At 32.2% G+C, this 13,224-nt stretch overlaps 1 protein-coding gene across 1 annotated transcript in view; it reads left to right on the forward strand.

Annotated features, from left to right (window-relative positions):
- The window catches only part of LOC111702367 (uncharacterized), a 27,122-nt gene extending 25,685 nt beyond the window's left edge, over positions 1–1,437 (forward strand). The window contains exons 12-13 of the mRNA XM_023474029.1: positions 86–136; positions 996–1,437. Of these exons, the coding sequence (XP_023329797.1) occupies positions 86–136; positions 996–1,033 (89 nt within the window). The 3' untranslated portion in view covers positions 1,034–1,437. The remainder of the gene's footprint in view (positions 1–85; positions 137–995) is intronic.
- Positions 1,438–13,224: the final 11,787 nt, after the last annotated feature.

A 13,224-nucleotide genomic window follows, 5' to 3' on the forward strand; every position in this document is an offset into this window, starting at 1 on the left:
TCATGTATAAAATGATAAGGTGGGAGGGGTCTAAAAATTGTATACTAGGACGGACCCAATTATTTTCTAATCCAAAAATATTCAGGAAAGAAGGTTGAGAGACGAGCTAGTAGTAGAAGAAGAAGTAGTCGTCAAGGTAATTAACATTAATTAACTTCATTATGTAAATGGGGCTGAATTAATTAGTTCAATAGTTTTCAATCTCAACTTCAAGATTTACTGAAGGAGTTTTAATCCTCACTTTTAGAACACGTATATTTTTTATAGCTTTTCTGTTTTATCAACAGACTTCAGATTGCAACTTAAAGGGACTGTAAAGGAAAAATGAAAGGGGGTATAGGCTGAAAGCTAATCACTTTAGCTCTCGATCGCGACCCATGAAAATTATATCTGATGTTCCTATTACGAGAAACTGATTTACAACTTTGTCAAATTTATACGAAAATTAATAAATATACAATTTTGTATAAAAGTAGTGGGTTTAAAAAGGTCAAATTTAGCAAATATGCAACCAATCTGAACACGATGATATCCCAGAGAAAGCTAATTGTAACTTAGGTTTACTCCAATTCTAATTTTATATTTGTTATTTCTATTTCTTATAGATTTAATTCATAATATCATTAATACGTCCGTATTGCTTGACCAGAAATTCCACCATGGCAGTGCAGTAAAGTGGTCTCGTGATACAGGCGGAGACATTTGACCAGTATATTGCTCTGCCATTGGTGATAGTTCTGGTCACGTGATTTAAGTTTAAGATTTTCTAAATTTTACATATATGAACTTTCGTATAATTTTAACACAGTTTTATACCAATTTATCGAGACAGGAACATCAGATTTAACTTTCATGGGTCACGATCAAAGGCTAAAGTGAATAACTTTCAGCCTATACCCCCTTTCATTTTTCCTTTACAGTCCCTTTAATTGTCCATCTAACATCATGTTATACATCCTTTTAACTCAATTAATTAACTTTTTTCTAATTTCTAGGATTTCTTCATTTTCTGGACCTGGCTATTGCCAACTAATCAGTTCTAAACTCTGATAATTCTTCGCTAAAACAATATGTAACAGACTACACAGATAGAACAATATGTGCAGGGATTAAGTTTTTATATTCTTACACGATAACTTTGACCACAGTTTACCATTCTTTAGTACAGAGTTACCCACAAAGGATGAGACTTTAAAGACGATTGTACGAAAATTTGTCTGTTCAATATATACTCATAACTCCATACAACTATAAACTTTTTTTTTAATTTTCCAAATCATTAGACAAACCATATAAAACTTAAATTCAAGGCGGACGACTAATTAAAAATTAGAGATCGTCCAATTTATGGAGTTTAATGTCATCTTTACAGTCTCATTCTTAGTGGTTAACCCTGTATGTGAAGTTAAAGGAACTAAACATTTGATTTAAACTTGTTTAATCCTTACATACAGTGATAACCATAAAACTCTGGAATAGTAGGACGACTTTGAAAATCAAGATTTAACTTTAAAAAGTTCAATAACCATGAAACACAGCAATTGTGCAGTGTAAACAGACCCATTTCACAAACCAGACCCATTTTAAGAACAAAAAAATTGTGTCATTGCCAAAAACTCTGATTTTCTAATCTCTTTGCAACCCAACTGAATCAAAAGTTATTTCAAACTATTGATTCAGTTGGGTCAGATATCAAAGGTTTACACCATGGTTGCAAAGATAATTATAAACCTAAGTTTGTAATAAAGACTCCTTCAAATACATTTCTAGTTTTATCTGTGTATGCCATGTACGTTGCTAGATTCTACTGAATTAACTCCGATATATTAAATATATCGATTATAAAGCTTTATGAGCTAACTAAAACTCTGTGTGCTGCTTAAAAAAACATTGTAAAACAAATTTATTAAATAATGATAAATATAAATTTATGTCTTTTCATTTGTATGTTACAAAGATATATTCGTACTTGACTACATTTGAAAATTTTCATTAACGATTATTGGCTATTTTGTATTCAAAAGAGATTCCTGACGTATTCACAAATTCAGCTTTATTTAAATCAACAGAAGATCCTTAAAGGGAGTTTTTGCGAAAAAATGGAATGGGGTACAGGCTTACGTCGAAAAATAATCGCTTTTGAGTTTTGACGTAGCGTCCATACAAGTTCAGAAAGTTGCAATATACGACTCGGATCGTAATAAAATAAATTTAATTTCAAACAAATCATTTAGATATTACAACCCATAATCATCGATTATTTTTCGACGCATTCATATATAGTTAATATTTCATAATATTTTTATTCGTTGTGTATATAATATATAAAACGCCAAAATAATTGGCCGCCAGATGTCTCTGCTCTTGATGCCTTGAGTGATTACACGTTGCAGAGACACCAAGCGCAAAAAAAGTCGTTTAAAGTGCATTGTGTATTAAACAAATATCAAATATTATGAATTATTAATACGAATGCGTCGAAAAATAATCGATGGCTTTAGTTTCAAATATGTGAATGATTTGTTTGAAATTAAATTGATTATTTTACGATCCGAGTCGTATATTGCAACTTTCTGAATTTATTTGGACGCTACGTTCTTCAGTATAAGTCGTTTTAACAATTTTCTCCTTTTAGACGCAACAGATAGAAGAAGGATTAGAAGCGATCAATAGCGATTATGTTTCGCCATTATGCCTACATCGCCTTTCATTTTTAGCGAACACTCCCTTTAAGGATATTAAACAGATGATTAAATTAAAGAAGTCCGAATTAATATTTTTGATTTTTGTTCACTTTTAGCACAAAACATGCACAAATGGGTTAAAAAACTGCGGTTTTCAATGTTGATTTAAACAGTAAAAAATCAAATTTTAAGGTTCAAACAAAACTTTAACATTTTAGAATAATTATCCAAAAAGGTCAAGCTTTTTTACCCTTACACGATTTGGGGGGGGGGGGGGTTTTTAACTACGCCTTCTTGTGGTTTTTTCTGAATAATTAAAAAATGGATTACATTAGAACGCCAAACTTTTTCACTTTTTCAACATCATAGTTGTGAACAAATTTGCAAACAATTTTTGTTTTTATTCATAGGGTGGAGAACGGTCAAACGGTGGGTCGGTGTTTCAAAAAAATCAGAAATGGTTAATAATTTATTTATTAATTAAGCTACTGTGCTTACTTACATATTTGAAAAGACAATGAAAATGGGTTTAAAAACATGTGTCATATGTTAATATTTGTCAAAAGTAAACAAAATTATTATAAAAATTTTTTCGACATACTTTTTGAACTTTTTAAAAATCCTCCCTTACACCCAAACCTTCAAAGTTAGGGGTCTATTTTTTTAATGAGCAGCCCTTGAATAGTTTGACTAGGGACATGAATCAAACTTCCCTATCTCAACTCTAAGGGCAAACTCATAGGGGGGGGGGAAACACCCCCACCCCCATCTATATTAAACAAAAATAATTCAATTGTGATAGGGTTAAACATTTTTTCCCGCCATTTTCAGCCTTGGTTTAAACCATTTAGAAAAATTGTTATAAAACTTTGTCAATTTTTAAGGTGCGATACAATTTTTAATATTGGACAAAATGTCTTTTGAATTCTTTGTTTTTTAATGGTCAAACATTCGCAAAAGGTGAAAAATCTCCTGCACAGATTTGTGAGAAACTGTGAAACTAAAAATTCACGCTCTCGCGCGAAAAAATAACAATCAGGATTAAAAAAAATTACATTTATGTTCAAGTTTACATGTATATTCATGCCACTTTTGTAATACCATCCTTTTATGAAGGGTCTTAAAAATATGTAAATCTTAGATCTGTAGATCAAATAAAAAAAGCTATGATATATTTGAGATTTTTTAAACACTTTCGCCAAAAAAGTTACAGTCATCAAAAATTTTTATTTTTTACAAAACAAAATCATCTGAAATATAATATTGAGACATAAAAATATGAATATATAAAAATCAAAAATGATTTTTGTTTCATTTGTTTGGACAAATGTATAATCTATTCATTATTTTGTATATTCCATGAATACTAGATGTTTGTTGAAGCATACAATGCATATTTTCTAGATGCTTCCTTCCTTGACATTTTATATTACTGGACCAGCCAAAGAATAATAATAGAACATAAACAACATTGACGCTATATATCTAGTTAGTAGTTACAGAGTCCATTTACAGTTATATTGAGGCTCAAACTAAATATGGAAACTGTGTCAAAATAAAGTAAATTTTACAGTAGGATGAAATCTTTTAAATCGAAAAAAACTCTTTTTAGGAGTTTTTTTAAAGAACTACATTTTATTTATTTATGGTTTGTAAATGTAACCCGAAAATATGGTATTCTCACACTATTACGTAAAATCAAAACTAGAGGAGCTACTAGGTCTTAAAGCCAACCCAGTCATGCAGTTATTTTACATTATATTCTTGATGAAAAAAATCAGCACAATGAATTTTCGACAAAAATTTTCCTTAAATTTTTAAATTCTTATATATTTGTACATCTTTCCGTTTTAATCTAGATTAAGCATAGTCAAAGTTAAAAATAGAAAATGTAGTTTTGTAACTATTTTATACTTCTTAAAACTAAAGCTTAGACTAAAATAAAATACTTTAAAAAATAGACATCTCTCAATAGCTAAAAGATTTAGAAAGAATTCTGAAAAAAATTCACATATTCTTTATGTACAGGTTGTCCCAAAAAACATGGGAATTCAGTGACGAATTCGATATCGGCTTTGCTATGAATTAGCATTGTAATACCTAATTTCAAAAGCCATAATATTATTATGTCTGCTAGAGTTTATTTTATGAAAAGGGTAAAAGACTGTAAAGATGTACGCCCCATCTTTCCCCGGCCTCCCTCTCCCGTGAGGGAGGGGATATTTAGGTTGAAAGAAAAAGTTTTCAATAGTCTGCATAAAAAAAAACAATAAATGTTCCCTCTGGCCGGCCAAACGGCTAGACCGAATGGGCTGAAATTTTTTGTGGACACTCATGGGTAGCCTGGGGGTGACAAAGGCTAAATTTTTTTCAAATTTTTTTTCCCCACGGGCAACGCTGGACTCTTCAGCTTGTTCATTTATATATCTTTTTAATATCATTGAAATATTGATTATTTTTTTAAATCTACAAATTGTACAATCCCCTTTTCAAGGAACGGGGGATGGAAACGTTCTTAACTAAGAACACCAATAACGGAACCGAACAATCTAGCTGAAGGCCCTCATGATCGTTCTAGAAAGGAACAGAACGATTTTAAAAAGTGGGAATGTGGTGCCCAGCCGTATATTCATGGGACGTTTTGAAAAAAAAGCAAAAAAATACTTCTGACACCCCTATGCTTATTACGTCAATATAATAAACCAAAAACCATACTGCATTCCTACAATTATCATACAGGGAAATTTTCATCTTTCTCTTTTGAGACGTGAAGAGGGTAAATTTTCGACGACGACATTTCAAAGATTCAGTCACGACAACAATCTTTTTACTTTTACACATAGTAAACTAATAATTCGAGATTTTATAACCTCATATTTTTTCTTCTTATTGGATTTATCTTTAATCATAAGGATTGGGCACTTTAAACCCATTTAAAGCGAAGGGGCAAAAGTTTTTGAGGTGGCCCGGATCGAGAAAAACGAGAAGAATATGGGTCGGACGAAAATCATTGTGGCTGGCCTACCTCTTCTAGCTCAATGCCCGAAAAGAATGAGATTTCAAATTATTTTGAAGCACTGACGCCTCAAGATTTATAAGTAGTGCTATCACTAGTTCACCACCCCGTATTTACATGTTTATATCAAAAAAAATTATTTTGTAAATTTTTCGTTTTTATTAAAAAATGCAGTTGTTTAGAAAAAGCTTATGTAAAACAAGATAAAAAAGTTTATGAATAAAAGGTGCTTAAATATACAGGGTGTCCTACAAAACATGACAGTTAGTAAATAATTTTAAATGTCGTCTTCCTTATACTGTATTAGAAATAAAAGGCTGTTCGCAGTTTATTTCGTTTAAAAAATCTTTTGCTCAAATATATTTTACTTTGAAGTTAAATATACTATAATATGACTCCTATATAATATTTTATTATTGTCTTTGGTATTAAACAACTTAACAAATTATGGAAGAAGACATTTTAAACTATGCTTCGTGGGACACCCTGTATGTTTTAATAAAGGAAAATTTAAAAAAATTGTTTATTTACTTTGAAAAGGGGAGTGCAAAAAAGTACAAATTTCTTCGCGAAACTTTGACAGTTTACTTTTGTCATACTTTCTCAAGAGCTTTAATATATGCGAAAGTGAATTTTAAAATTGTATCACAGAATTAAGGCGATATAGTCAATTCAATTCCCATGTAAAATTCAAAGGGATTAGGATTAGTCTTTGTTAGCTGATTGAAAATGCAAGTTTTGAACTACAGGGTGTCCCCTATCATATTAGACTATTAACAGGCTCGTTATTTTGGACGACGATGCGCTTCCTAAGTTTTTAAAATATCTATCTCGAGATAGATTTGCTTTGGAACAATCGTATAAAGTCACTGTCAACAACATGGCGGCGGAATTTAGATTTTCTATTCAACAAAGAACTTTTATAAACTATATGTTCATTAAATATTCACATATGTTAAAGTAAGTAAGAGGGTTCCATTGATCCAGCGACTTTTTGCTAACGAATTTCCAGGGGTTAAACTTCCCTGATAAGGAAACCATGTTTAACATGAGAAAAATATCTCTCACATGGATCCCTAGAAAATCGCATTAATGTCGTCTTCCAGAAAATACGAGCTCGTTAATAGTCTAATATGCAAGGGGACACCCTGTATATGTACGTCTCTTTTTCTGAGATATATTATTCTGCAATAAACAAGCAATATGCTTCCAAATAATTATGGGGATAGTTTATTGTAATGCAACAAAAACAATTCTTAGAAGCTAGAACAATTTTTTATGATACTTTTTTATTATAGCAAATTGCATGGTTTGACCTCTATTTACTCTTTTACGTCGGATGTTCAAAGTAATTATTTTTACTTTTGCCAAATATTAAGCTGTTCATCAATGTCGTCTTATTCATTAACTTTTATAAATTTTTATAGACATACAGGGTTACCGCAAAGGATAAGACTTCAGAGACGACTGTAGGGAATCTGTTTAGTTTTCTTGCATTCCAGGTTCCTTGGAGGCCAAAACTGTCATATATCTGTGAATGATCATTAAGTTAACCATCAAAATCTTTTGCGTATCAAATCAAATCGTCATATTTCTAGAATTTTGGGTCGTCTTTATAGTCTCATACTTTGTGGTTAACCCTGTATGTATTTTAATGTAATTCAGTAGAATGAGTTTTGATGTTCTATTTGATAGCAAATGTATAACGATTAGTTAGTTATAAGGACAATCAAGGATTCGAGAAGGAGTCGCAAATAAAGTTGTTTCCAATCATGATGGACGAAGTTGTCTATTTATAATAAATAGTAGAAGACATTAAAAATCTGCACAAATTTAACAAATATACTGGAATACACAAAGGATGAGACTGAAGAATATGGATTATTTTGCATTTAAAGTTCTCTGTAGCTCAAACTTGCTGTTTTTTTTTCGCAAAATTATTTAAAATACGGTGGTAATTATATCACTACAATGAAGACGACTTTTTATTTTTGTTTTGAGTGTTAACAAGCTTTTTTCGAATTAAATTTTATCTAATATATTTGTTTGCATTCATATATATATATATATATAAAGTAGTAATCTCTCTTTGTTTGTTTATTTGCATGTCCGATCAAAACTCATAAACTCCTGAACAAATTTGCCTCAAACTTTGATTTGAAAACTCGGGAACTCAGGAACTGTTTAAGCTTGGTTTTGAGATTTTTTGTTATGAGGGTCGACATTTAAGGGAAAAATAGTAGTTTAAGACCATGTGCGGGTAAACGGCGAGAGTAACTATGAGTAGCCTTGGCAACGTTGGGTTCCCAAGCTAGTGTATTATATTTTCGTTAGTTCTCAATACTTCAAACCGTAGTATCGAGTTCTTTTTTCATCTTCAGTGGTAGGCGATTATATCAATACAATGATGAAGACTTTTTATTTAAGCTTTGATTGTTAACAAGCTTTATCGAAATACAAGTTCACAAGTAATCAAATAGAAGCTTTTTTAATTAATCGCTTCTCTCGACTTTTATGTGTATATGTATCCATACTGGTTCACAGTTTGATTTGAATCAAAATTGAAATCGAAAGGTGTCTACCTTGTTGTTTCGCTACTTAGCGATTTCCCTAAAGACCTAATATATATACCGTGTGGTATTTCTCAGGACCGGATCGTAAGACTCCCTTCTCTCAACGCTCTTCATAATAAAAGGATGATAGTAAGGTTCCGAACGTTTATTTCTCTGAGCCTTCAATCTAAATAAGTTTAATAAACCCACAGAAAAAGCTTTGAGTGACAAATCATACAACTACAACAAATAATTCACTCAGGCATTAAAAAACTGTGGCTAGGAACCAATAAACATGTATATAAATATCAATCATACTATAATCAAACCGATAAGCATAAATATATATAAAATAGTTACCACAGTGATCCCAGAATTCTGAACACGGCTAATACTTGCAAAACGAATAAACATATACTGATATAAATTATTTACTACTCCCGGAGAAATCTTGCGTCTGCGCAGTCGGTCTGTAAGCAGTTCCTAAACTAGTTCTTTCACAATACATTCCGTACAGATCTTCAGGGAGAACTCAGAAATACCCAGGGGTGACAAGCAGACTTTCTACACGCAGCATGGCTCGCGTAACACTTGTATTTATATAATCGCCTACCACTGCTTATTAAGCTGCATATGGCATTAAATGCATTGGTTTGATTAGTAAATAATTGCAGGATTGTTTAATGTTGGTTCTCATGAACATTAATTTAAAAAACTTAATCAGGCATTTGTCTATGATTAGAGTTTATGATAAATACAGGGAAATATATACCCACAACGGAGGAGACTTCAGAGCCCACAAATGATAAGACTTCAGAGCCCACAAAGGATGAGACTTCAGAGCCCACAAATGATGAGACTGTAGAGCCCACAAATGATGAGACTTCAGAGCCCACAAATGATGAGACTTCAGAGCCCACAACGGAGGAGACTTCAGAGCCCACAAATGATGAGACTTCAGAGCCCACAAAGGATGAGACTTCAATGCCCACAAAGGATGAGACTTCAGAGCCCACAAAGGATGAGACTTCAATGCCCGCAAAAAATGAGACTTCAGAGCCCACAAAGGATGAGACTTCAATGCCCGCAAAAAATGAAACTTTAGAGCCCACAAAGAATGAGACTTCATGGAGCCCTGAAAGGAGGAGACCTCATGAGACGAATTTACTGAATATATACTGTCCGTTTGATATATATTCATAATGATAAAATTTTATGAATTTTGATCGAATTTTAAGAATTTTTTATAAAATTTCTTTATAATTTCCCTGGCATTGTCAACGTTCAGATGAACTCAAATGAGATTTAATTTTGATCTTCGGTTCTGCGTTAAGTTTACATAATCCAAAAGTTACCAGCTCTGGAAGCCGTCAGGTAATGAAGTTATAACTGCTTGTCTGCTGTATTTATGTAATGATTAGATTAAAAACCCGTAAGTTGTAGAAAGGTAAGAATGTAACTCTCACTTTAGTTGAATTTGACATTTTAACAATCTCAAAGTAATTTGTAATAAAAGCAAAGTAAGTGGATTATTTTGTTTCCTTAGAGCTAGAGTTGGGCATTGACTTTATCAATCTGTTCAGCCGTAATTTCAATTGACCATTTATGGAAGTTTTACAACGATATTCTTAAAAGCTTTGATTTTTAAATGCAAGAGATACCCATTGTTGCTTTTCAAATGTGGGTTATTTTTTATGTTAACTGTTTTATCTAAGGTTTTATTGTTAGCACGTTTTTTCGAATTACAAGTTTAAGTACAAAAAAGTCGTCTTCATTGTATTGATATAAATTGCCTACCACCGTGTTTCTATATGAAATTGACAATTATAACAATGAAGAAAGTGTTATTCCTGAAAAACGACAATATTTTACACGATCAGATTTAGGTTTAAAGGTTAACGATGTACACTTGTGAATCGGTCCTGGTCCTCTTTAAACGTTTAATAAAGGGACTGTAGGCATAATTTCAAGTGATCCACCTAGGGTTGTTAATCGTTTTTGTAAACGATCGTTAAACGATCGTTTTTTGTTTCGTTTTCAAAAACGATCGTTTCGTTTTCGGAAAAAAACGATCGTTTTTAAAAACGACCCACTCGTTTTGAACTTTTAGAAAACGAACAGCGATCGTTTTTGAAAACGATCGTTTTTATTACAACGATTTGCGACCGTTTTTTATACGATTGTTTTTGAAAAAACGATCGTTTTTGAAAAAACGATCGTTTTTAAAATTTTTTTTATTGACAATTATGTTAACGATCGTTAACAAAGGGTCGTCGTTAACGATCGTTAACGAAGGGTCGTCGTTAACGAACGTTAACGAAAGGTCGTCGTTAACGATCGTTAACGAAGGGTTGTCGTTAACGATCGTTAACGAAACGACAAACTTTATCAAAACGGTTGTTTTTGGAAAAAAATTACTTGCAACCTCATTGAATGTCGTCTTACATGAAGTTTAACAGTTGTGGGGGAGTTAAAACTCCTTGATATTTTCTTAAAAACTACTCAATGATAAGTGCAGATGCCCTCAGGTCGGTTTCCTCTCTTCGTTAACGATCGTTAACGAAGGGTTGTCGTTAACGATCGTTAACGAAGGGTCGTCGTTAACGATCGTTAACGAAACGATCGTTTTAAAAACGACCATTGTTAAAAAACGAACTTTTCAAAAAAACGATCGTTTTTAAAAACGATCGTTTCGTTTTCGGTTTTTCGTCGTCGTTATCATAACGAAACGATCGTTTTTCTGAAAAATGAAAACGTTAACATCCCTAGATCCACCATGCAAATATGGCAATGCTCAATTCACAATGGTACCCTTAAAAGCATTGTCTGATTAAGTATGAATTAGATATAAATATTCAAAGATTTTAAATTTATTTATTTTCAATTGTAGTTTCTCCACAAAAGTGACTTGTCCATTACTACTGCAGGAAACCATGTTGGAATTATCAGAAATAAACACTTTCAAGAAACGACAATATCTTTCATATTATTGATCAGATAAAAGTTTCAAGGGTACCTAACGTTGCCATCTTTGCATGGGATGACACTTGAAATTATAAAATTGATTTAAACTTATATACGAACCATTTGTTATAACCAGGAACTTACCAAATTTTACTTACAAATTTCAACGGAATCTTCCGTAATTTTCCACACACTTATGTTTGTTAACTTAACTTTGCACTCCTATTTCTACCATCTGATGAAAGCTGATTGCTTTTGAAGTTAAAAATTAGTTTGGCAAACAAATGTTTGTTAATTACTATTTTTACGGTTTGTTGTCAACGGAATTAGTTGTTTAAATCTTTTAAACTTTTGTTAGTTACTTAATTTGGCCCTGCCCTATCTATGTAGAACGAGGGAGAGGAAGTAGAGCATCCTTGAGCCCCCCAAACTAACCTCTAGAGCCTCTAGATTCGCAGAATGGCCTCCCAGCCAACTCTCACCCAACCAAAATCCTTTCCTATCTCTTCCATACAAACATATTATTTTTTGAGAAATACTTAAATTTGTGCATTTATTGTATTTAATTATCCAAGTATTTCACAAAAACTATAATGTTTTGTGAATTGTTGGTAGGGTAGTCCAGTTAGATGTTTACTTGATCCACCTGTGAAATGATATAAATCTATCTATACATAAAGCTGCAGTAGTTATGCTCAAGTTTAGGAATTTGTGAAATTTAGAAAAGAAAGTATGAAGTCTAAATCTCAATAAAAGTAGACTTTTTAATACAAATTGGTTTTGATTTTTCAAAAAAAGGATTTTGGTGGATCTACATTTGTAAATAAATGTAATATCGGATTGCTAGACGTAAAGACAGAGTTGGTTAGCCTGGCAGGCGTAGCATGAGGCTCGGAGACAATTTAGATTGGTTATGATTTGGCTGGGATGCCATTTTGCGAGTCATGAAGCTCCTAATGTTAGTTTGTGGCCTCATGGATGTTTTGCAACACCTCCCTAGTAGAACTTAAAATAAAGAAACAATGACTTGCAAATTTCAGGCATACATTATAATATGCCTAGTCCAAACTTTACCTGTCTACTATATATTACATGCAAAACTCTCCCCCCTTATAGGAAACTTTGAAATTTACCAGATTACAAAACTTAATTTAAGCTAGTTTCAGCCCTCTAGTTTGGTTTCCAGGAATTGTATATGTAATGAAAAAGGTGTGCTCTAAATCACTCTGTTAACATGCAGGAAGCCTGTCGCACTGCCTATCCCGTAGTTAAGTCTACTCAAAACGCCCCCAGGCCTTCTAAACCAATTGTTCTCGTTGTATTGAAAGAGATGACGCCCTCTACAATATTCCTATTCATCCATGGTGTGTGAGACACGTGCTGTGGATTATCCATCCACAGTTATATTCCCATGACATTTAAAACACAATGCACCACTGCATCGTAGAGATGGGCTCGTTCACCTTTTTATTCGTTTTGTTCGTTCATCATTCGTGGACGATTCATTTCGTTCGTTTCTTCAATCCTGTTTTAATTTTGTTACCTCTCAAAATTATTATTTACTCTTTTTTCGTTAGTATTCTCACTGAACAATTGTTCAGTGAAATTGTTCATTCAATTAAATTTCGTATTTCCATAAAAACTATCGTTTTTCCAAGCTTGGAAGTTCAAAAAAAATCATTCAGTAAAATAAACTTTCAATTTTAAAAAATTGTTTGTAATTTTCGGTTAAAAAAATTAAATTTCTTATTTTTGTAAAAAAAAATTATCGTTTTTTCAGCCTCGAAGTCCGAAAAAATCATTCAGTAAAACTTTCTTTTTTAAAAATTGTTTGTAATTTTTGGTTAATTTTTTTTTTATTTGAGCAGTGCTTTAGTTTTATGTCGTTAACAACAAATTTTTTAAAAAATTATTTGCTTACGAAAGCGATCCCCATCTCTACACAACTGTATTTAGAAGTATGATATTAAACCTAAATAGCAAGTAAGGTTTTCTCGGCCAGAATTGA

Source organism: Eurytemora carolleeae, unplaced genomic scaffold, assembly GCF_000591075.1.
Source record: "Eurytemora carolleeae unplaced genomic scaffold, Eaff_2.0 scaffold428, whole genome shotgun sequence".
Taxonomy (NCBI): Eukaryota; Metazoa; Arthropoda; class Copepoda; order Calanoida; family Temoridae; genus Eurytemora; species Eurytemora carolleeae.